Source organism: Urtica dioica, chromosome 9, assembly GCF_054948205.1.
Source record: "Urtica dioica subsp. dioica isolate 48M chromosome 9, U.dioica_male_clone48M_v1_H2, whole genome shotgun sequence".
Classification (NCBI taxonomy): domain Eukaryota; kingdom Viridiplantae; phylum Streptophyta; class Magnoliopsida; order Rosales; family Urticaceae; genus Urtica; species Urtica dioica.
Genome location: NC_142764.1, coordinates 28,641,816 through 28,666,228, shown reverse-complemented (window position 1 = coordinate 28,666,228; position 24,413 = coordinate 28,641,816). Strand labels below are relative to the sequence as shown.

Sequence of the window (24,413 nt, the reverse complement as noted above, 5' to 3'; positions counted from 1 at the left end):
TGAGGATTAAAATATCTTAAAACCCTTGTATTTATAATGTTTGAGAAATGAAATAAATGCCGTTGGACAGGGTATTATAGAAACTGCAAGAAGTATCATTTGTTGGGTACTTCTTCCAACAATATATATATATATATATATATATATATATATATATATATCATATGTATTGACATCTACTTCCAACAATATATTTGAATGAAGCATTTAGAGCTGAATAGTATTCTGATAATGCGACCATCTTTTAAATATTTCATTTATAAAGCTGAACAAAAAAAGAGAATGGGCACCAATATGAACATCAAATGAGATGTCAAATGGGACACACTCAACAAAATGATAATACACAGAGAAAGGCTCCACTTTAATAAATTCAATATTTATTTGCAATAATTTAAATAAATTATTTAACTTATAAAATATTTAATTGATGACAATAAACATATTAGTTCATAAGTATGCCAATAACATTCATTTGAGATGTGAAAAGAAATCATATTTAAATATGCGAAGTTTTTATAAAATTCTACGGAAAATTCCAAATCAATGTTTGAATTTTCATAATTTTTTTGTTCATTGACTTACGATAGATTTTTATATTATAAAAGAAATCAATTTTCATTAAAAACTTGGATATTGGTTGGTGATTTGGTAGAGTATTAAAGTAAATACACAAATAAGTAAATAAGTGGATTGGTGAGTCACAAGTGAGAGAAAAGTATCATTGAAATTTGAAAGAAGAAGAGCTCGGTACAAGTCAATAGTGTTGTATAATGTATGGCTGAGCACAATAGTATATTAGCAGAGAAATTGCTAGGCTGGCCTGAGCTTTCAGTTTCAGACCAGGCCTATCTAATATCTCTCTATTTCCATCTCTATCTCTGTCTATTCCCATATAGCTATTAACCCATTTTCCCACAGTTTGACCACCGACTTACAGTCCCATTTACTAACCATGCAAGTGAAAATGAGCCAGAGCTAGATTGCAGCTACAAACTAGAAAAAAGAAAATTAAAAATAAAACAGTCTTCAGACAAAATGATTACACCTATTTCACACCTCCTTCAATTAGTTTCCACAAATAAACAGTCAAATAAAAATTAAAAGATAACAGTTTCCAATCCAAAAGGCAAAAGGGGTGTTTTTTTTTTTTTTTTGCGCCTAAAGGTGAGGTTTTTATTTAGATAACTGTTTTGAACAAACAACACTCATCATAATTGCTTCTGGCTGAGCTGAGCAATAGTCAATTTAATTTTAATTTAATGTGACGAGTTTTTATTTATCACTTAAAGTCATAAAAAAGGAACGCATTTGCCGATAAGGGAGTTGATAATTAATAATTTATTTATTATTTATGGGAAGGTCATCAATAGAATAATGGTCAAAACGCAGAATCTGAAGACCAAGAAAAAAAAAGGTGTGACTTTAGACAAAATTGTTTGATATTATCATCACTAAAAAGGAGAGAGAAGGACAATTTTGTAATAGCTCAGCTTTCATGATTTATTATAGATTTAGACCAGGGTTTGAAATTCCATAGGCACACCGCTATAAATGCCGTATATTTTGTGTCGTATATTGTTGGTTGAAAAATAAGCTCATCAAATGATTACAAAGCACTGCCCGTATTTTTATACAAGAAATATAAATGAAGAAAATAAGAGGGAAAAAAAATAGTAAACTGATTGCTTAACTAACAAAGCTGACCTGGACAGATTAATCCAAGCCCGAAATACAAAAACTCTGAATTAAACGATCTATAATTCGGTTATAGATCACAATTCTCATGTTTTACAGTTACTACTATTACCGAATAGAAACAAATTCCTTGTAGAAGAGAAGAGGTATAAAATATAAATATTTATAACAAAACACTCTAATCCAGTCTTACTTAAAAAAAATAAAAACACTCTATCCAGTCCTGAGTTCACAGACAGGCGACTTAAATTGTCTTGGGAAAAAAATGATGAATCACTCGCAACTTATTAAAGTAAAAGCTTTTCCTAAAAAAAAATATAAATATAAATAAATAATTAAAGCAAAAGCTTTTGATTAACCATTGGCAATTGGTCCAACAAGATTGATGTCGGCAAAGTCTTCACAATCAAAGGTCCTAATCGTGATTTCGCTCCAATAAAGAGGGCGATTTTTGCGGCTAGTCCTTGGATTTCTACCATTTAACGGTTTAATCGATGAAGTTTTTTTTGTTTTACGGAAAGTGACAATGAAATTTTAAACATTGACAAAACGAGCTCAGATTAGCTTACTAACCGAAAAAGCCCGAAAAAGAAAATTACTTTGATATTATCAGATAATATGCTCTACAGTTTACGGTGTATAATCAGTATTCAGAAATAGACAATTTATCTCGTTTCAAAGAAAAAAGAAATAAACAATTTATGATTTATTGTGATATATATATATATATATATCTTAATTTTCAAACATGTCTGAATAATACATTATAAATGAATGATGATTAGTGTTATGCTAAATAGTCATTCTTACTTCTTAGAGATCCCCCCACAACAATATTAAAAAAGATTAATAAAATAAAGATTTCTAATCCAATTCCAAACCCAAAATAAATAAATAAATAATAAAAAAGAAGGGGAAAAAGAAAGAAAGTAAAGAGCTGTAATCACATGGGCATGTTGTTTGTCTCTCTGGTATTGGGACCTCTTTTTTTTTTTCTCTCTCTCTCTAACCACCATATCACCATCATCACTCTGGAACACCATTAACGATTGATTCAACATTTCACATTTCTTCACAGCCATGACCATCTTCTTCTCCGCAACTACCACCAACCACTGACTCTTCTTAAGACGCTTTCCTTCATTAACCAGACTCCTTTTTTTCTCCTTCTGTCTCCCTCATGGCGGACGATAAGGTACTTTCGCTTTTCCGATTCCCTGTTTTTTTTCTTCTTCTTTTGTTCTCTCTTCTTTCCCGGCGAAATTCTAGCGGGAACGAAGTTTGTTGAGGAGGTTGATTGATCAGGGAGAGTGAGTTTGGCCACTGTTTGGGATTGGATTCCCTCGGAGTTGAAATTTTGGTGTCTGTACGGGTCTATGTTCCTCGTTTGTTCGCCGATCTTTTCCATGAGCTGGTTCAAAAGCCTCTCTGGTGTTGTTGATCCTGATCTGATTAGCTCGCTTTGTTGTGGTTCCGATCTAGGGTTTCCATTCCTTTTATGATCGATGTATCTAGAATTTCGTCATTTTTAAACTTGGTTGCGGTTTTTCAACTATTCAACTTTTTGCTCAAGGATTCGCGGTAGATCATATTTCTAGGGTGTTCAATGATTGACTTTCCTGTTTAGTGTTTTTCCCCTTTAAAAGTATGCCTATTTGTTGTTTTATTTCGGTTTTTATAATCGGTTCTACATGGACTCGATCTATGTATAAATTTATAAGAATTAAGTGTTCTATTTATGCTTTGAATTTATCTGATAATTTTAATTGTATCTCAGGAAATTTCTGCCGCGATTGTGGACGGGAATGATTCAGTAACCGGGCACATAATTTCCACAACAATCGGAGGGAAAAATGGAGAACCCAAACAGGTAAAAATTCGTTTTCAGCGCTGGTTTTGTGATATGCAGTTTTCAAAGACGGGATTTGATATGCTCTCAGGATCTATATGGTTTCGTCAGAGAAAGTGATCTCTGTTGTGATGTTTATATTTTTTTTTCTTTGCAGACCATTAGCTACATGGCAGAACGCATTGTGGGTACTGGGTCGTTTGGGATTGTTTTCCAGGTTCTTATTTTCTTGGAGTGTTTGTGATTAAAACCGCCTGTGTTTTTGTCCTGTTATCGATTTATTTGGATCTCTCAACCTGGTATGCGTGTTCTGTTAGGCAAAATGCTTGGAAACCAGAGAGACTGTGGCAATAAAGAAAGTGTTGCAAGATAGAAGATACAAGAACCGGGAGCTTCAGTTGATGCGGGTTATGGATCATCCAAACGTGGTATGCCTAAAGCACTGTTTTTTTTCCACGACGAGCAAAAACGAGCTCTTTCTCAACTTGGTTATGGAGTATGTCCCCGAGAGCATGTACCGTGTCGTCAAGCATTACAGCGATGCAAACCAGAGAATGCCGTTAATCTACGTAAAGCTTTACATGTACCAGGTAAAGTTTGATCCCCCATTTTCGTAGCTTTTAACTTTGTTGCCATTATCTAATTTAACTAACGAGATTTTGGCCTGTGATGTCTATGCAGATCTTTAGAGGACTAGCTTATATTCACACTGTCCCTGGAGTTTGCCACAGAGATTTGAAGCCTCAAAACATTTTGGTATGCTCTCTTATTGATTACAAGACATGTGTTTATGTTTCCTTATCAGTCATTAGTTATACTTAATTTATTGTTGTCTTTGTGTAGGTTGACCCTCTTACGCATCAAGTCAAACTCTGCGATTTTGGAAGTGCAAAAGTGCTAGTAAGTTAGCCTCTCTATTTTATTTTATGTTTTTTCCATATAAGTTTCAATTCTTCCGTGTACAGTGGTGTTCTAGTTGAGCGCAGATAAACTTTGTCACTCATAATCCTGAAATAACCATGTCTGTTTTTTTTATTGTGCAGGTCAAAGGTGAAGCAAACATATCGTACATATGTTCCCGTTTTTATAGGGCTCCTGAGCTAATATTTGGTGCCACCGAGTACACAACCTCAATCGATATCTGGTCGGCGGGTTGTGTCCTTGCTGAGCTGCTACTGGGACAGGTCAGTGCCTCAAAGATACGACTCTCCATTCGCTCGCATTTTCTGAAGCATACAAATTTTTCCGGGTTACCCATTATATAAGCTGAAGTTTCACACATGATTTTGTAGCCACTGTTTCCAGGAGAAAATGCCGTTGACCAGCTCGTAGAGATTATCAAGGTGAGTTGGCTTGTAATGAGTCCCTTGAAGCTTATGATTCAATATAGTCACGAGTAATTTACTAAATTTTCTCGTATAGGTTCTTGGCACACCGACCCGTGAAGAAATTCGTTGTATGAACCCGAGTTACACCGACTTCCGGTTCCCTCAGATCAAAGCTCACCCTTGGCACAAGGTTTTGAATCTACACCTTTCTTGACGCATAAGATTCGATTCATCACAGTGTTTTCATAATAAGATTCCCTTAAAATAAACGATCATTCCTTGTTTCAGGTTTTTCACAAGAGGATGCCCCCGGAAGCAATCGACTTGGCTTCACGGTTGCTGCAGTACTCTCCAAGTCTTCGATGCACGGCAGTAAGTTCAATATAAAGTCCCGTAAATAACTTGTTGATCTATAGATACTATATATTTATATATTTATTTTCATTGTTGCAGCTAGAGGCATGTTCTCATTCTTTCTTTGACGAGCTTCGCGAGCCAAATGCCCGTCTTCCCAATGGTCGCCCACTTCCACCTCTCTTCAACTTTAAACAATAGGTATATTTATATGCCCTACTCAACTTCTAAATTAGTTAAAGCTCTATACCGTCGAGATGTGTTAACGAAACCACGTGTTTTTGTTCTTTTGCACAGATGTCCGTAGCATCGCCGGAACAAGTTAATACCGGATCATGTAAAACGCAAACTAGGCCTAAATTTCTTGCACCTGGGCTGTAACGCAAAAATGCACGGGACAGAAGTCTCGACAAGCTTGATGTGTGACGAGATGCTCGCCATCGTTATGGAAATCACTATATATATATATTGTGGCCCGACATGAAAATCATTCCCTGCCCTTTTAGTAGATGAGCCCAGACGAAAAAGCGGCTGGACCGTTACTGCATTTGATGATTTTTAGGTTCTTTTTTCTACTCTTATATCTCGGAAATGCCTTTTTTGTTTTTGTTTTCTATTTCTTGTACATGCTTGATAGTAAAAGATGGCCGGAGTTGGAACACGCCTAGAGACTGGAAATGTGTATGTATACAACTACTAGGAAGAGGGCTCTTAATATTATATGTAATGTATTATTAGTATGGCTGACTCAAAGGGGATGTATTCTATATCGTTGTTCTTTCATTTTACTACTAATTTCTTCTTTTGAGTTGGTTTGTGGTAGCTGACTTGAAATTTCGGGTGCAAAGGCTTGTTTTTACTCACTCTGTTTCTGCAAAGACTTGAAAGTAAACGTATTTTTTCCTCCCTATTTTGCCTCAATATTAGCAACATAAATGCCGAAGTTTCGCCTTGTGGAACTATCTTTTTTTTACGTGTATTTTCATTTTTCATTACCAAACCTAAATACAAAGTAATACCCGGGTCGTTATAAGAAGCTGAAGATGTGAGCATGGGTCTGATTCCATGGAAATAAGAACTAAAATGAATAAAAAAAAAAAAAAAATCCCTTGCAAGCAAACAGTTGATTGGCATTACTGGTCTCAGTCTGAGAGTTCACTACAAGAATTTCCACGACTATGTTGCTCTTGCTCTTACACTTCTGATTGCGATATCTTGAATAGTTAAAAGCCCCAATAGTCAAAGAAGAGAATCAAACGGTTGAGAGAGACAACTGTACACTTCGTTGAAAATCAAAACAAAATGTCTAGTCGTTGATCACATGTGACCCCTAACCTAACCGTTGAAACTCCATTATAGACAATCTCTGTCACAACCCAAATCTCGAGACATCTCCTCCTGGTTTTACGACCTTTAACGAATTTGATTTTTTTAACAATTTTCTTCTCCTAATATTCAAAGAAACTATTCTTGGGTTTTCGAGGCAGAATAAAAATGATTTTCACTTCCCATCATAATTAATTAATATTAAAAAAAAAAGAAGAGAAAACCTGAGAGAGTTTAGTTAGGTTTAATCGATATATCAGTCTGCAAAAGGAAAGAGATCCCACTTCTGAAAAGCTTACCTTTGTCCTGTTACTTTGCCCTCTTCTCTTATCTTCTTTTTCATTTTTTTTACCTTATCTAACTCACCCACACTTCACTTTCCTGGTCCGTTTCCACGATGGCATTAATGGCTGTGATTATGAAGCACGTAAAGCTCTCCTTTTTGCATAACTTGACTATCTATCTCTACTTGTGTGTGGGCTTTGTTGTAGCCACTGACAGCCTTCTCTCTCCTAAGGGTGTCAACTACGAAGGTTTGAGATTTTATAACTCAAAACTCCTCATAAAAAAAAATAAATAATAATAATAATAATAATTCTTATGCATTGGCTTTCTAATTTTGTTTTGGTTCATGAACTAGTGGCTGCATTAATGTCGGTGAAGAGCAAAATGAATGACGAATTAAAAGTAATGTCTGGTTGGGACATCAATTCCGTTGACCCTTGCACTTGGAACATGGTCGCTTGCTCTCCCCAGGGCTTTGTTACTTCGCTGTATGATTTTTTTTATTATGACTGTCTGTCACCCTTTAATCTTCTCTTCATTTTCACCATCAAACTGCTTTGTCTCATTCTCTAAAATTATGGGTATTCAATAGTGTAATGACGAGCATGGGATTATCTGGAACTCTCTCTCCAAGTATTGGGAATTTGAGCAACCTAAGAACAATGTAAGCTTGTTTATTATTTTTTATTCTGATACAGTGAGGCTTAAGAATGGAACAAACAAACTATTAGAAAAGCTAATTTATGTTCTCCTAGAGAGAAGGTTTTCACTTGACAGAAATGTGAAATTTTAGGTATTGATGCGATTTTTTCTTCTATTGCAGGTTGTTTCAAAACAACGAGTTAAGTGGTCCAATCCCATCAGAAATCGGAAAATTGACAGAGCTTCACACTCTCGACCTTTCGGGTAATCAGCTCGAAGGACGAATCCCAAGTTCTCTTGGGCACTTGGCCCACCTAAGTTACTTGTGAGTGCGGTTTTCGAATATCGCCTTTTGTTGTTCTTGTTTCACTTGAAATGAATTCGCTCTCCCACACGAATTCTTACTTGAGAGAACTTTATGATACCAAGCTTTGGACATTTCTGTGCCAAGTTTTTCAGACGGCTCAGCAGAAACAAGTTGGTCGGACCGATCCCGAACCCTGTCGCAAGTCTCAAGACTCTTTCGTTCTTGTATGTGCTCTCGAATCTCAATCGGATTTTTTTTCGTATTTCAATAAAGACGGGTTTAATAATATTTGTCGCCCAATGACACTCTAGGGATTTATCATTCAATAACCTGAGCGGCCCAACTCCTAAAATACTTGCACAAGCTTACAGGTATGATGATCAGTCAATCAATCACCGTGTTTTACTCGGAATCAGATTATTTTTTTGAGATATAAGCTAAAGATTTTTAATTTTCGAATTGCAGCATAACCGGGAACATATTCCTCTGCAGTCCTTCACCGGCCGAGACTTGTACAGGCATGGCGAAACCGATCAATGGTAATTTTTTTTTTGTATTTGCTTTTGTTATTGCATAAAGGCTAGTGATTAACGATCGCGCGTCGATGGGTTTTAATCGCAGAAACGGAATTGCGGCCGAGAAAATCTGGGGGTCATCGAAGATGGGTGCTTTCTATCGCGATTGGCATAATCTGTACGTTTGTCATCTCGGTTATGCTGATCGTTTGTTGGGTTCATTGGTACCGATCTCGGCATCTCTTCATGTCTTATGGTATACTTCTCTTAACCATGCTTCCGATGATACGAGTTATCATTGTTTGATGATAAGTCCTGATTTTTTTTAAAATTATTTGGGGGGGAATGTTTTCAGTGCAGCAAGATTATGAATTCGAAATCGGGCACTTGCAGAGATTCGCGTTCCGCGATCTCCAAACCGCGACCAGCAATTTCAGCCGAAGAAACGTTCTGGGCCAAGGCGGGTTCGGGGTCGTGTACAAGGGCTTGCTTCCGAACGGGACGTTCATAGCGGTGAAGAGGCTCAAAGACCCGAACTACACCGGGGAAGTCCAGTTTCAGACCGAAGTCGAGATGATCGGCCTCGCTTTGCACCGGAACCTATTGCGTCTGTACGGATTCTGTATGACTCCCCAAGAGAGGCTTCTCGTCTATCCCTACATGCCCAACGGAAGCGTCGCCGACCGCTTGAGAGGTTAGGGTTTTTTCGGCACTCGATAAATGTTACTTGCTGCACAAGTTACTGTCGATTTTTTTTTGAAACCCCTCGAGTGAATGTTCGAACGACAGAGACTTGCGGAGAAAAGCCGTCGCTGGACTGGGGGAGAAGGGTGAGGATCGCGGTGGGGACCGCGAGAGGGCTTCTCTACTTGCACGAGCAGAGTAACCCGAAGATCATCCACAGGGACGTGAAGGCCGCGAATATTCTGCTAGACGAGAGCTTCGAAGCTGTGGTCGGGGATTTCGGCCTCGCCAAGCTCTTGGACAGAAGAGACTCTCACGTCACCACCGCGGTCCGAGGCACCGTCGGCCATATCGCCCCGGAGTATCTCTCCACCGGACAATCCTCAGAAAAGACAGACGTTTTCGGATTCGGAATCTTGCTTTTGGAGCTCGTAACCGGCCAAAAGGCGCTAGATGCCGGGAACGGCCAGGTTCAGAAGGGAATGATTCTCGAATGGGTAAATTCACGCTCGGCTTTCTTAGAGTCGAATATTCGATAAGAAGCTTAGTTTTCATGTGTGGATCTGAGAATTTTGTTTTTTTTTTCTTAAAGTTTGAGCTTGAAGGACAAAAAAATAGTTTCGGGTTGCTGCCAAATTTGTTTTAGAGCTACTCTCTATGATTCTCGGCTTAGGAAGTGAGATAACATTGTTATTGTTTCAGGTTAGAGTGTTGCACGGCGAGAAGAAGTTCGAAGTGATAGCGGACAAAGATCTCAAAGGGTGTTATGAGAGGAGCGAGCTCGAAGAAGCCGTGGAATTGGCTCTTCGGTGCACACAGTCGAACCCAAACCTCAGACCGAAGATGTCTGAGGCTCTTCGGGTCTTGGAAGGTCTCGCTGGGCCGCCGGAGGAGCCGCAAGGTGGGCCCGCGCCCGAGCCGCGGGCCCACAGCGATGGGAACAGCAGAGAATCTTCCTTTGTCATCGAAGCGATGGAACTTTCCGGGCCCCGGTAGCCTCATCTTCAAGATGTTGACTTTTTGTAGGATTTAATGTGTCAATTCTTTTTCCATTTTTCTTTTTTTAGTTGAATGGAGAATCTGTAAAAAGCATAGCCAGTCATCTTCATATGGTTGACAGTTTTGTTTACCAAACAATTCACATGGGAAGTGCTGATCTAATGAACATGGCCATAAAAAATTGTCATTATTTTTCAAATGTGGAAAGAAAACAAAAACTCGGAAATGAAAAGAAAAAAAGAAAAGAAAAGAAAAAACTAGTGAACTCACTGATTGCTTCATTAAATTCTGTGACAATCTCATGTGTGTCAACAATTAGAGGCCAGCAAGTGATAATGACCATAACCAAGAGGAAATAAAATCTGAATTCCCAACACTCAAATCACAAATATTAGTTGGCAGTTTCTTTATAATTCAAAATGAATGTCTATATACACACACAAGCCACTTTCTTTTGTTTTGTTGTTTTGAGAATTGAGAACATATTCCTTGCCCTCAATTATAGCTGGTGACGTGTAAACCCTCCTTCCAAACAAAGGGTTATCTAATTCAAGAAGAGTAGGCCCAAACCTTCACTAAAATTTCCATTTAAAAATAACCTTCGCTAAATTTTCTAGTCCCAATTTTTTGTCCCCACACTCTTATGTGAAATTAATTGCAATTTGCAAGCAAGCCATAAATCGTTACGTGCTTTAATATACATTTAACATTCTTTCAATAAGAATAATATTTCAAAGCTTAGGTTACTTTGATAAGGTGGGGATCGGAAATCATTTAATCATTTTACTCGAAGGATTACTAATTTAATAAGGAAAGAATCAAAACACAGCATGATCTTTCTTTCTCATATATCATTTTCAATCTATTTCGATTGGCTGCATATGACTCCACTTGACACATTTGCTCATACTCGTAGCAATGAATAGTTTTTTTTAATGTATATAATATATATAGAAAAAATTCTTACAACTCTGTTACTCGATAAATAGAAACCATGATTTTTACTTTGTACTTTTTTTTTTTTTTTTTTTTTTTTTTTTGCAATATATGAACAAACGGAAACCTATTCGGGTTACGAAAATGTACATATATAAAAGAGGCAACAAGTGTCTAAAGTGTCAATTTATTATAGTTCCTTTAGTAATATAAAAGGGTAACAAAATCGCGTCACATGGCATGAAAAAAAGAGTCAATTTATAGACGTCGACGAAAAATCTTTCCTTTTTACCTATTCTAATCATATATTTTAAGTCTATTTGCAACCACTTGTATTTAGAGCATTCAGAGATTCACACCATGTGACTATTTTATAGCAACTATGACATTTGTGTATTACAAAAATATTATCTATGTTGGAGCGTCATATAATCTTCCGATTAATCCAAAAATATGTCGGGACCACTTCTAGATTTTTTATTATGATTTACTATGACATTATTTATTATGTATGTACTATCAACATACACCAAAATATAAAAATAGAAAAAAATGGCTTTTATGTTAACAGAAAGAACGAACTACATAAGTACACTTATGTCACGTCGTTACTTGAGAATTGGAGTTCAAACAAAATAAATGTAAAAGTGCATCGTTCATTATGAACATTCTAACATCACAAAATTTAGTGTGGTGAAGTTCTACCTTGAAGCTTACAAGAGCATGTTCGGTCAAATGATAATTTTTGACAAACTCAATGTGTATTTCGGAAAAAAGGCAATGAGAAAGATATGATAAAGAAACTACGCGATCTCTTGGAATGAGATTCACCGAAGGTCATGATCAATACATTGGCCTTCCCATGACAATTGGTCGGCACAAGAAGAAATCATTTAGATACACTAGACATCGGATTCAGACCAAGATACGAAGATAGAGGACACCTTTCACTCTGCTGGGGAATGAGGTAATCATCAATGTCTTGATTCAAGCTATTAATCCAAGACACCTTATTTATGCTTCAAACTCCAAAAATGGTGATGATTTATTAATGGGAGAGTGTTGTTGACTAGAGAAAAAAATCATTGGAGAAACGATAAAAAATGGGGAAAAAATTGAGTTTGCAAAGCCGAAGGTGGGATGTGAATCCAAAATTTGGAGTGGTTTAATAAAGATGTATTGGCCAAGAGAGTTTGGAGAGTGCTCCCTTTTATAAATTTTTTTGGCATCGTAGGTCCTTAGAGAAAACTAAACTTCGGAGACGTGCGTCCTCAAATCAAGTTACTCATAATAGCGTCTAGCTTTTGAAAGAGACTCTTATGAGGCCGGGAAGTGATTGAAGAGGAGCCTCGATGGAGGATTAGTGCTGGTGGGATGGTTGATGTGAAGCGAGATAGGTAAATCCCAGGAGCTAAGTGTTATCGATTTAGGGAAACTCGCGCATTGTGGAAGGGATGAGGGTTTTGAACTTCAAGCTTCATTGTGCTGGTTGGAATATGTCTCTTCTTCGAAATTAGCTATGCGAGGATGATTTGAATAAGGTTTTGAAGATCTCGGGCTCTTAGTTGATAGGTAAGGACGAGATGTTTTTTTATTTCACCAAAGACAGAGACTACTAAGTGAAAAGTGGCTATCAGGTCATTTACAACTCCGTTTTGTTGATATGGCCGACGTCTCTTTTGGATATGGAGAGTTGTGGGAGAGCTTGTGAAAACTTTGCATTCTACCAAAGATTAGAGTTTTTTATGTGTAAGGTGCGACGTAATTAGATTTCGCTTATGGGATTCTTGTGAAGAGAGGAATAAATTTTGATCCTTATTAATTATTCTATGTGCGCAAAGGGAAGAAGTTTATCTTATGTGCTCTATGGGAATACAAAGTGAACGTTCAAGTGTGGAAGGCACACCTTTGGATGGAGGAAAAACTTATCATTTATATTAAATTAGTCCCATCTTCTCATGATCTCGAGCTATGTATGGTAGTGATGTTGAGTTTGTGAAATCGCCTCATAAACATGATTCACAACCAACCGGTAGAAACCCTAGTTGACCTTATCAACCGACTACCCCACCACAAGCCACGTGACAAATGTGGTAGATTCATTGGACCATGCCGTTGATGGTTGTTAGTGTGGATGCGGTCATTGAACAATATGAGAAAATCTGCGGAGTAAGAGGAAACTATTGCCATTTTGTGTAGTTTGAATGAGGTTAGAAGAGTCAGCCTTATAAAGCTCTTGTGCAATCTGATTGTGAGGTAGCAGTGACTCTCGTCGTCAAGACGAAGAATGCTCACGTAAATGATGTTGGACTTGTTATTGTTGATATTTTTTCATTCAATGTTGAATTTTTATTTTGTAATCATAAATTTCATTGTAGACACTTGTTCTAGCTAAAAAATAAGTTAAGAAAGTCTCGCTTTATAAAATTGATATATTTTGGAACTTTGATCTTCCTCATGAAGTACAAGAAGAATTTTTGTCTAATATGCCCAGTTAATCTCACATGTCCATTATGACCTTTTCTTGAAAGAAAAAAAATGTTACAAGAGCTCACATAGATAATGGAATGTAATATGAGGGGCTTACCACGTAATTGAATTAAACCAGTAATTTATATATAAAAAAAAAAACTCAATTATAATGGTTGACGAAACATTAATACGGCTTTTATTGCGGTAGTAAATATTGGAGGAAACTAGCACTTATAACCACTAACGCTACATGAATGAATCATATAAGCATGTTCTTGTTGAGCCAACATTTTATTCATGCCCGAGTTAATTAAGCCGTTCTTCTCATATTTATCTCGTAATTAGTTAAACTCAATTTAACTGGCAAAAAAAAAACTTTTTTTTTTATATAAAAATTTTGCTACTTTTTTTTTATATAAAATTTTTGCCTTTTGTTATATGTATAACTTTATTTTTTAGTTATAGCGAAGCATTTTATAATGACTTATGCTTCATCCACTAGCTGAAAAGATTTTCGTAAAAGCAAGTCCAATGATTAGACCAAGTATAACTATGATTATAATAATATTATGTTTTCTTACTTTTTTTAAAAAGCCTTAATTTTTTTTCCTTACTTGGTTCCTTGTGTCACGCCACACATATAAAGTTACAAACTTCAGGAATTGTCTCTATAATATATGGAAAATACTTATATAGTTAATACAATAATAGTACATTTATTGTGTTTGTGGAGAGAGAAAGAGACGTTCTTGTCCTTGTTGAGAGTGTTAACCATTCTCAAGACGTCACCTACAAATTTACAAAACACAAAATTAAAAAATTGTTTAACCAATGTTTAAGCGATTTAAGGAAACATCATTTTAAAATGCCATGAATTACGTGTGAATGAATTCTCTCTCTCTCTCCACACTTAAGCATTGAACAGTAATCATTAGGTAATATAGAAGATATCGAGCTTTATCGATCCAGAAAACGACACATCTGCTAAATGGCCGGTGAGCTTCTCACAGAACTATCAATTTTTTTTTAATTAATTTCTCTCTCTCTCTCTTTGTTTTATTTATGAGAGAACTTTCCTTTTCTTGTTCCTTTTCTTCACCTAACTTCGTCCTCATCGTTTTTTATACAGTGTATATACATGTATGTATCTAGCAGGATTTAGGAGAAATGAAATCGAGTTCAAGGCCATAGCTGAATTCGGAGAAGAAAACCAGATCTGAATCTCCTCGGAGATTAATTTCTGGGCGGCAAAACTGTCAGCTTCATCCGTATCAGCAAGTGTAAAAAGGTTCGACTTTTTCAAATTTTATTTATCTCTATATATATATATTTTTTTTTTGATATTTTTATTTATTATCCATAAATTTAAGGCTGAAGAAAGAATGTCACAGACCAGTCATTTGGTTTTGTCCACATTGATCTCACCAATTTCAGAATATCATTTAAGATGATAAATTAAGTGCTGCGTAATTAGAGCTCTTTGGGAACTTTCTATAATTAGGTCACCGGAGAGACTTTATAACCCGAGCCATGGACGCCGAAGAAGACGACACTCCCACTCGGAACCACACATTGACCAGAGTCAACTCTGTGGAAGAACAGTCTGTTGAGACTGTGGTGGTAATTGAGAAAGAAGACAGAGACCCCGAGGAGGTAGAGAACCCCGAGTCGGAGTTGGACCCGGAACGAGTCGAGGCTCGAACGAACGTTGATTCGAGCGATTCGGATGTGGTCGGGGCTGTGATAATTAGCCCTTCTGTGGAGGCTCAATCGGTTAATAATGTTAGTAATAATAGGACTGTGAGCGAGAAAGTGGGCAAAGTGTGCGCGGGAGAGTCGAAAGGTAAGAGCTGCGATTCGGCGGAGAAGCGTTCGTGTGTGATCGATATAAGCTGTGGCAGCGCTGCGAAAAGCTGCGCCGAGAACAAGTGGGACGGCGAGAGCGTTTGTAGGATCTGCCACTTGAGCTCCGACCAATCACCGGACAGAAGAACCGCCGCGACTTCGGTCTCGGATCTTATTCATCTCGGCTGTGGCTGCAAGGATGATCTTGGTATAACCCATTTCCAGTGCGCCGAGGCTTGGTTTAAGCTCAAAGGCAACCGGTAAAATTTTAATTTTTTTTTATATTTTTTTATCACGGAATTGTTATTTGGGTACACAACTTTTTTCTGTATCTGAATATGTTAAGAATCCCACGTTGAAAAGAGATTGTGAACTAACAAGAATTTATAAAAGTCATAGGTTACTCTCATGAAAATGATTCAACAATTGATTCAATTTTGCTGTGTATTTTTTCGGTTCTGGTTTTCCTCGACGGAATTGAAATTTGTATAACTTATGAAGTCCTTGCAAGAAAATATTTTTGATAATCGATAGAATTCTGTTAGGAATTTTGCGATTTCTTTATTTTTTATTTTTTATTTTTATTTTTATTTTTTTGTGTAGTTAGGATCTTGAAGTCTAAAGGCGTTTTTCTTGATAATTTATTTTTGTCGATTTCGCTTGTTACAGAGTTTGCGAAATTTGCGGCGAGACAGCCAAGAACGTGACTGGCGTTGGAGACGTGAGATTCATGGAGGAGTGGAATGAAGGGTTCACTCAGACCGAAAACAGCTCGGCGGAGCGGAGAAGAGGATGTTGGCGAGGACAGCCATTTTGTAACTTCTTGATGGCTTGTCTGGTAATTGCCTTTGTTCTTCCATGGTTCTTTCGCGTAAATATGTTCTAGTGATTCCTCAACGCGCTTCTTTCTTTCTTTCTTTCTTTCTTTTTTTCTTTCTTTCCGTTCTCGTTATTGTTGTTATTATTACTATCTTCCAAGCTCAATATATATACACAAAACCATATCAGACCACGCCGTAATGAATTCGTGGTCTTTCATACTCGTATTATATACACACATACCGACTTGTCGATAATTCCGTACGTTGCTACGAAAGTTCGAACAGATTGCGCAGATATTTTTCCGACGAATTAGGATACGATTGCTGGTTGGTTTTTCATGTTAAGGAGGTTTGAAAATAGATAGGTTAGGGTATAGTTTTGTTTTGTTTTGTTTTGTTTTTTTTTCCTTCAATTCTTGTCATGTCATCTTTATTGGAGAGACAGTGTACATTGCTGAGCTTGTTTTCCTCGTACATGTCAATGGGACAATTTTTGAGGAAGTGGGAATGAAATTGAGCCGTTTGTTGGATTGATAAGATTTTTCAATTATTTATTATCCACATGCAAAGAGAACGAAAGCTTCAAGCTCCAACATGAATATCAATATTAAAATATTTGCAAAATCCCTTGTAATTAAAGGCGTACCAAAACCATAAGTAACGTCATGTCATTCGTATAGTAGAAAGAAAGAAACGTCGTTGGTCTTGTATTCTGTTAGGGCAAACAAAACAAATTTTAAGATAATTGAGATTTAATACGATTATGTTCTATCACTAATTTAACATGAATTGTGATTTTCTGTTCGGTGTTTGATGACGATGAGTAACCGTTTTGGTCTCCTTAAATTTAATCTCTCGTTTATTTATTTATTTTATTTTTTTTAAATTGTGGCCATACTCGATTAGTAATGCAATGCTATTTCTGCTATAGTGAAAACTTATAAATGATATCAACAAATTGCAATATTATCAATCAGTTTGTGGGTTTAAGAAAATTCATGAATGGGAGCAATCAGATATTTATGCGGTATCGTATGAGGAAGTTAGTTTAAACATTAATAGTTGCAATAAGTAAAATGACCGAAGCACCATATCGTCATTCCGTTGTAGTCTAGTTGGTCAGGATATTCGGCTCTCACCCGAAAGACCCGGGTTCAAGTCCCGGCAACGGAAATAAGTATTTTCATTTTAAATTTTGGAAAAACGACATCGAGTCTATGACAACAGTTAATAAAACGACACAGAAACATCTTCAGGAGTCTACGAACAGAACAGAAAATAATTTTTATTTGGGAAAACAACATCTTCAGGAGTCTATGACAACAGTGAATAAAAACGACACAAAACATAATAGAACGACACACAAACGACATCTTCAAGAAGAGTCTTTGGACGACAGACAAAAACGACATAGAAACATAATAGCGTAAATTTTATTTGGAAAAACGACATCTTCAGGAATCTATGACAAGAGTGACAAACGATACAGAAACATGATAAAACAACACAGAAACGACATCTTCAGGAGTCTATGACGACATATAATAAACGACATAGAAACATAATAGAGCAAATCTTTTTTTGGAAAAAACGACATCGTTGAGAGTCTACGACAAGATTAAATAAAACGATACAGAAACGACATCTTCTGGAGTCTTATGACAGAAAATTAAACGACACAGAAACATAATATTTAAAACGACATTACAAACCACGATTAAAACAAACGACATCACAGATGTGATGCACTTGAAACGACAACAAGTGAAATTAAAAGGAAAAAATTAAGAGAGCGAGGAGGAACTGTTAAACCCTAAGCCTAAATAAGCCAAGGCTTAACCAATTCTGCTCTCTCTCAGTTTCACTTTGCTCTGTTCTTCCTCTCTAACGCCATAATGGTCTCTCTATCTCTCTTTATTTATTCTTCTATTTGTTTATGTTATGCGGTGAACTCTTCGATCGCATAAGTGGTTGAATTGTTAAATTTTTTTTTTTTTTTTTTTGGGAATTCAGGCTGCGAAGAAGAAACTAGCGAACCCGATGAGGGAAATCAAAGTTCAAATGTTCGTCCTTAAGATCTCCGTCGGAGAAAGCGGCGATCGTCTCACCAGAGCCGCCAAGGTAAGAAACTTTTCTTTTCTGTTTTGTCTCCCGCGAAAATCGGAGGTTGCCATTGATGTGAGACTGGAAAGGAATGGTAGGTTTTGGAGCAACTGAGTGGTCAGAGTCCAGTGTTCTGAAAGGCTCTGTACACAGTTCGGTCGTTCGGAATCAGACGTAACGAGAAGATCGCTTGTTACGTGACTGTCAGAGGCGACAAGGCAATGCAGCTTCTCGAGAGTGGCTTGAAGGTCAAGAAATACGAGCTTTTGAGAAGGAACTTCAGCGATACCGGTTGCTTCGGTTTCGGTATTCAACAGCACATTGATCTTGGAATCAAGTATGTCCGAAACCCTTGCTCTTCGTCGTAAACCAATCAACCTTACGAACAGACTAAGTTTTACGCGGATGATAGGGATTTGATTCGAACGGAAACTTGAAATCAAATAAAGCCACAAGCTTTAAAAATATCAGGAATGGATTCACAGTTTTTTCGACTAAGATCTTTGCGACTTTTCATTTTGCTCACGAGCTTCGTAGGTTCATAAAATTTGTCGCTCTTGTCAAAATAATTTAGAATTTGGGTAGAAGTTGATATAGGCTTTGGAAATTAGCAGTTTCGATACGAGTTGAAATTAGATTCACGGGAATTTTTCATTTTTTTTTAATCAGGTACGACCCTTCGACAGGTATCTATGGAATGGACTTCTATGTGGTTCTGGAGCGACCGAGCTACCGAGTTTGCCGGCGCAGCAGTTACAAGTCAACTGTTGGGATTCAGCACCGAGTCACAAAAGACGATGCGATGAAGTGGTTTCAGATCAAATACGAAGGAGTTATTCTCAGCAAGTCTCTAACTATTTCTGAGAATTTGATCATAGGTTCTGTACAGCATTGGGACATCTTGCTACTTTTCTCAACATGTACATCTTCTTTTCAGAGATCTTCATTATTTTGCAATCCATAGTTGATTTTTCATTGATGGTTCTTTGTTCTCTTTTTACGAAACCTATGGCTAGAAAGACCCAGCATTTCCCTCCTGGTCAATGATGGATAAAAAAAATTGCATAAAATAATTGGAGTACCAAAAATTCAAGTTAGAGGTTCAGATAGAGCCGTCGGATCTTAGCAGCAAATCGACGAGCTCGCTCTTCTTTAGTTTTGAGTAACCCTTGATTCCTCTTGATTTGGCCAATTCTTTGAGCTCAACCAGTTTCATCCCCTCTATTTTCGGGTCGGGTTTGGCGAGCGATATCTTCCGCTGGGTCGGTGGATACGGAATCGGAGACCTCTTCACAAACTTGGACAAAGGACGAATCAAGTTCGAGTCCAAGCGCGGCGGATAATCTTCTATTCTCTGCTGCTCTATCTTCGGAACGACTCTTTTCCTCATCAACGCCTTACTATTCCCTTTTCCTGCGAAAATACCAGATCATCAGAATAAGTGCTGGATTATTTCATACATGCATACATGGAGAGAGAGAGAGAGAGAGAGAGAGAGAGAGAAATCAAGTGCGCTCGAACCTTGATTGTTCCCGGCTCGACGAAGAACACTCAGAATCGACGACGCCGGCGACTTCTTCTCCGAAACTTCTGAACCGGACTTGGCGCGGACAGAACTGTCGTCGTTCGAGATGGAGGTTTGAATCCGTTTGAATATGGCGATTAGTTCTTCCTGGTTTGTCTTCTTGTCGTCGTCATCGTCGTCATTGTCTCGATTCGAGCTTCTTCCGGAATTTCTCTGCGAGGGACGTCTTCTTCGGTTTCCATCGGATCCTAATCCTATGCAGTACAAGACAGTAACAACCCTTCTGTTCTCTTCCACTCCCAAAGCTATATCAAAATGATTGCTTCTCATTAAAGATTTTCCAACAAATATAAAATGACTAGTCTAGTAGACTCGAAGAAATACCTCCGAGTCTGAGAGAAGTGTGTTTTCCCAGGTTTGCAGAGAAATTGGTGAAGCCAAGGACGGAGTGAGTTGGCACAGCAATCGCGCCCATTTTGTCCGATGAATATTTTTAGATGCAATAGAAAAAGTGGACGAGAATCGACCAAGATAGCAGATTCAATTTTATATACAGATATACCCCCACAACTATCTTTATTTCCGATGCACACCTTATCCAAGGAGAGTGTACATCACGCGCGAACCAACGATTACTATAAAAACGTCTTATTTTGTAGGTTTACAAAGTACAATTACTTCATTCAGAAAGTCCCCAATCGATTGACTTTTTCTTTTTCCCGCCTTTTGGTTGCGGAGAAGACAGCCATGTTGACGGCGATGGCGGCTCAATCTTCGTCGAGCCTAACCTCGTTATCGTCGAGCTTCATTCATGATCACAAGACAAGCTTCGCCAAGAGCTTCTCGAAACCATCGCAAAGAGCCTTGCTTTTGTCTCCGAATCCAGGCTGGTCTTTCACGGTCAAGGCCTCGGCTTCCTCGGAAACGCCCTTAACCTCGACGACGGCGATTGTCAACGGAAACGCGAAAGTCAGTCATTTCTGCGGCGAAGGCGATCTGAGGAAGGCCGTGGAGTTGCTTTGCTATTTCCGGTCTCAGAAATCCGATCTTGATGTCAAGACTTACTGCTCTGTTTTGGAGCTCTGCGCTCAGAGGAGGTCTCTGAAAGACGGTAAAATTGTTCACTCGGTGATTTGCAATAGTGGATTGGAAGTCGACGGGTATTTGGGTGAGAAGATTGTGTTCATGTACGTCAACTGTGGAGACCTGATGGAAGCTAGACGGGTTTTCGATCGGATTTCGTCGGACCGGGCTTTCGTGTGGAATATGTTGATAAACGAGTATGCGAAGATTCTTAAGTTCAGGGAAAGCATAGCCTTGTTCATGAAGATGCTGAAATCGGGTGTTCGACCAAACGCTCATACATTCTCTTGCGTTCTCAAGTGTCTCGCTGCTTTAGGGAGTGTCGAAGAAGGCCAAAAGGTTCACGGACTGTTGTGTAAATCTGGGCTCGCCTCGAACAACCCCGTAGCGAATTCCCTGATCGCTTTCTACTTCAAGATCAAGAGAGCCCAAAGCGCGCAGAAGGTGTTCGACGAATTGTCCGACAGAGACGTTATCACGTGGAACTCGATGATCAGCGGGTTCGCGTCCAACGGTCTCGGCGAGAAAGGGATCGCGATCTTCAGAGACATGATTTCGTACGGGATCGAAGCTGACGAGGCGACGATAATCAACGTCTTGGTGGCCTGCGCAGCGACCAAAGCTCGGGTCTTTGGGACCGCGGTCCACTCTCGCGCAGTAAAAACCTCTCTCGGGTCGGTAATTGAGGTCCAGAACACGCTTCTCGACATGTACGCAAAGTGCGGGGACTCGGAATCGGCGGTCCGCGTCTTCGAAAAGATGGGAGAGACGAGCGCGGTGTCGTGGACCTCGATGATCGCGAGCTTGGTCCGAGAAGGGCGGTCCGACTCGGCGATCGTGCTGTTCCGATCGATGGAGAAGCGCGGGGTCGACCCCGACATCCACACCCTCACGAGCGTCCTCCACGCGTGCGCTCACAGCGGATCGCTCGAGACCGGCCGAGAGCTCCACAATTACATCGCCGAGAACGGCATGGGCTCGGACCTCTTCGCCGGGAACGCCTTGGCCGACATGTACGCGAAATGCGGAAGCATGAGCGAAGCTTCCTCGGTCTTCTCGGACATGAAAATTAAAGACATTGTCTCGTGGAACACAATGATCGGAGGCTTCTCGAAGAACGGCTTAGCGAACGAAGCTCTCGCTCTGCTCTTTTCGATGGACTCGAAACCCGACGGAGTCACCGCTTCCTGCGCTCTCCCGGCCTGCGCCAGCCTGGCAGCCCTCGACAAGGGCCGCGAGATCCACGGCCACGCCGTCAGAAACGGATTCTCCAAAGACCTGTACGTACTGAACGCTCTGGTCGACATGTACGTGAAGTGCGGGCGATTACGGCTCGCCGAGAAGCTCTTCGACCGGATCCCGGAAAAAGACCTCTTCTCGTGGACGGTAATGATCGCCGGGTACGGGATGCACGGGCTCGGACGCGAAGCCGTGGCAGCGTTTCGGGACATGAGAAGATCGGGGATCGAGCCCGACGGGGTGTCGTTCATCTCGATCCTCTACGCGTGTAGCCACTCGGGGCTGGTCGACGAGGGCTGGGCTTTCTTCGGCTCGATGAGGAACGAGTTCGGGATCGAGCCGGGCTCGGACCACTACGCGTGCATGGTCGACCTCCTCTCGCGGGCCGGGAAGCTCTCCATGGCCTACAAGTTCATAATGACGTCGCCGATCGAGCCCGACGCCGCGATCTGGGCCACGCTGCTCCGCGGCTGCGGGGCCCACCGCTACGTGAGGCTCGCCGAGAGGGTCGCGGAGCGACTCTTCGAGCTCGAGCCCGACAACACGGGTTACTACGTCCTCCTCGCCAACGTGTACGCCGAGGCCGAGAAGTGGGAGAAAGTGAGGAAGGTGAGAGAGAGGATCGGAGAGAGAGGTCTGAGGAAGAACACGGGTTGTAGCTGGGTCCAAGTCAAGGGAAAAGTCAACGTCTTCGTGGCCGGGGATCGCTCGGACCGGCGGATCGAGGCTCTGCTGAAGAGGGTCCGCGCGAGGATGAGCGAAGAAGGGCATTTCGCGAAGAAGAAGTACGGTCTGAGAGACGCGAGCGATGTCGAAAAGGAAGCGGCTCTTTGCGGCCACAGCGAGAAGTTGGCTATGGCGTTCGGGGTTCTGAGCTCGCCGCCCGGGAATATCGTGCGAGTCGCCAAGAATCTTCGGGTCTGCGGAGATTGCCACGAGACCGCCAAGTTCATCTCGTCCACGTTCTCGAGGGAGATCGTTCTCAGAGACTCGAATCGGTTCCACCATTTCAAGAACGGGTCTTGTTCTTGCAGAGGCTTTTGGTAAAAGAAGAGTGAATAGCTCATAGATATCGTTTTCCTTATTTGATCCTCAATTTTGTATTAAAAGGCTGTAAAATATAACCAAGCCCTGCCTTTTGAGTCATGGATTTTCAGAAGAGTATTTATTCAGGGTATAAACCTTTTTTTTTTTCCCCGTATTGTAGAGATCTCGTTGTGCTCGAATTTTTGTATCCGTTGTGTCTGTTTTTTTTTTTTTTTTTGGCATTTATTTACCATTTATTATAGAGATGGAAAATAAATGGTCCTATAAAGGGCATACGTGACATATAATTTACTGAGACCACGTGGTCAATAAATTAGACATTCAAAGGATTCACGCTTTCCTATTGATGTTAAAAAAAATAAAAATAATATAAAAAAAAAAGATGCCTAAGTGTGGCGTGTAACATCAGATTTTGCATTAAAAAAACTGTTTTCCTATTAAATATTAAGAAATTCTTGTACACATTTGATTCAGTCCAAAGACTTGCAAAAATCTATTGGAGCCTTGACAAGTGCTAAACAACAGATAACATATGTACACCTCAAATACACAGGAATTACAATCATTGCCATCATGAGATCATTAACTTCATTTTACATTGAAATCTACATAAAATGTATGTAATGGAACGTACTTGTGGATCGACTTGCCACTTTGACAAAGAAATATCAATCTTTTATTTATCTGCAGATGGTCAATGTGGTCTACTTATGTTTGGTATTTCTGATTGTCGCCAGCTATTTTTTGGTCTCACATGTTCCTCTCCCAAAATTATTAGTTTTGTTTTTCTCTCAAATTTTCCTTGCATTATTTGTGACGGTGTGTTAGTTACAATATTCAACGAGGACTGTGAACAAAGAAAGCCAAAAACAGTTGGCTTATTTATTATATAAACAAAATAGTTTAGTCATTCTCTATAGGAGTTTCAAAAGCTTTCTAAAAACGGTTTTAGACGTGACGAACGGTGTTGCTTTCGTAGACCAATTGCAAATCAAAAGCTTCATTTGGCATATCTCACCAAACACGCAAAGAAACAAACAAAGGTCAAATATCGAAATATTAAGGCTTAATTGGTTGGCATTATTCGTAATATGGATTGAATTTGAATAAACTCGCCACATCACCCACAGCGCGTCTTTCTAATTTATGCATGAAAATGATTATGTAGCATATGGTAGGATCACAAGTCTTATAATTCATCATAATTATTACCCACTTGCATAAAACATTTTAAGCATTGCCAACTGGCTTCTCACCTTTTATGTATCCTTTCCTTTTCACCATTCCAGAAAGATAGTAAAGGAATAAATATGGAAATTATTCATTTTTACTGTGTATGTAATGTATGTGCATTC

The 24,413-nt window shown here is 39.2% G+C and overlaps 6 protein-coding genes and 1 non-coding gene across 8 annotated transcripts; 6 read left to right on the top strand and 1 right to left on the bottom strand.

Annotated features, from left to right (window-relative positions):
• The first annotated feature begins 2,625 nt into the window (after positions 1-2,625).
• Positions 2,626-6,137, top strand: BIN2 (Protein kinase superfamily protein). The gene is made up of 12 exons (XM_089625162.1): positions 2,626-2,893; positions 3,476-3,568; positions 3,705-3,764; positions 3,865-4,137; positions 4,229-4,303; positions 4,391-4,447; positions 4,591-4,731; positions 4,840-4,890; positions 4,970-5,065; positions 5,164-5,247; positions 5,329-5,430; positions 5,527-6,137. Exons 1-11 carry the CDS (start codon positions 2,879-2,881, stop codon positions 5,428-5,430), a joined length of 1,047 nt encoding a protein of 348 aa, XP_089481288.1. The 5' UTR covers positions 2,626-2,878; the 3' UTR covers positions 5,527-6,137.
• A 556-nt stretch (positions 6,138-6,693) lies between these two features.
• Positions 6,694-10,367, top strand: LOC149386569 (Leucine-rich repeat protein kinase family protein). Its single transcript, XM_089625161.1, has 11 exons — positions 6,694-7,088; positions 7,196-7,328; positions 7,433-7,504; positions 7,664-7,807; positions 7,942-8,013; positions 8,101-8,160; positions 8,255-8,328; positions 8,411-8,560; positions 8,660-8,998; positions 9,094-9,485; positions 9,691-10,367. Exons 1-11 carry the CDS (start codon positions 6,953-6,955, stop codon positions 9,982-9,984), a joined length of 1,866 nt encoding a protein of 621 aa, XP_089481287.1. The 5' UTR covers positions 6,694-6,952; the 3' UTR covers positions 9,985-10,367.
• A 3,853-nt stretch (positions 10,368-14,220) lies between these two features.
• On the top strand, positions 14,221-16,598 carry LOC149386568 (RING/FYVE/PHD zinc finger superfamily protein). 2 transcript variants are annotated; one of them, XM_089625163.1, is made up of 4 exons: positions 14,221-14,390; positions 14,525-14,683; positions 14,897-15,500; positions 15,910-16,598. In XM_089625163.1, exons 3-4 carry the CDS (start codon positions 14,926-14,928, stop codon positions 16,124-16,126), a joined length of 792 nt encoding a protein of 263 aa, XP_089481289.1. In that variant the 5' UTR covers positions 14,221-14,390; positions 14,525-14,683; positions 14,897-14,925; the 3' UTR covers positions 16,127-16,598. The 2 variants fall into 2 exon arrangements, with proteins under 2 accessions (XP_089481289.1, XP_089481290.1); XM_089625164.1 differs by having other exon boundaries at positions 14,265-14,390; positions 14,551-14,683.
• Positions 16,599-17,161: 563 nt separating this feature from the next.
• On the top strand, positions 17,162-17,234 carry TRNAE-CUC (transfer RNA glutamic acid (anticodon CUC)). Its single transcript has one exon. It is a non-coding gene; the product is annotated as a tRNA-Glu (tRNA).
• Positions 17,235-17,873: 639 nt separating this feature from the next.
• Positions 17,874-19,143, top strand: LOC149386566 (large ribosomal subunit protein uL5z-like). Its single transcript, XM_089625483.1, has 4 exons — positions 17,874-17,959; positions 18,075-18,182; positions 18,263-18,501; positions 18,834-19,143. The coding sequence occupies exons 3-4, from the start codon at positions 18,386-18,388 to the stop codon at positions 19,126-19,128; spliced, it is 411 nt and encodes a 136-aa protein (XP_089481609.1). The 5' UTR covers positions 17,874-17,959; positions 18,075-18,182; positions 18,263-18,385; the 3' UTR covers positions 19,129-19,143.
• LOC149386565 (Rho termination factor) lies at positions 19,081-20,220 on the bottom strand. The gene is made up of 3 exons (XM_089625482.1): positions 20,074-20,220; positions 19,686-19,994; positions 19,081-19,577 (listed from the first exon to the last, which is right to left on the bottom strand). Exons 1-3 carry the CDS (start codon positions 20,162-20,164, stop codon positions 19,267-19,269), a joined length of 711 nt encoding a protein of 236 aa, XP_089481608.1. The 5' UTR covers positions 20,165-20,220; the 3' UTR covers positions 19,081-19,266.
• DOT4 (Pentatricopeptide repeat (PPR) superfamily protein) lies at positions 20,103-23,212 on the top strand. The gene has a single exon (XM_089625481.1). It carries the CDS (start codon positions 20,173-20,175, stop codon positions 23,056-23,058), a length of 2,886 nt encoding a protein of 961 aa, XP_089481607.1. The 5' UTR covers positions 20,103-20,172; the 3' UTR covers positions 23,059-23,212.
• Positions 23,213-24,413: the final 1,201 nt, after the last annotated feature.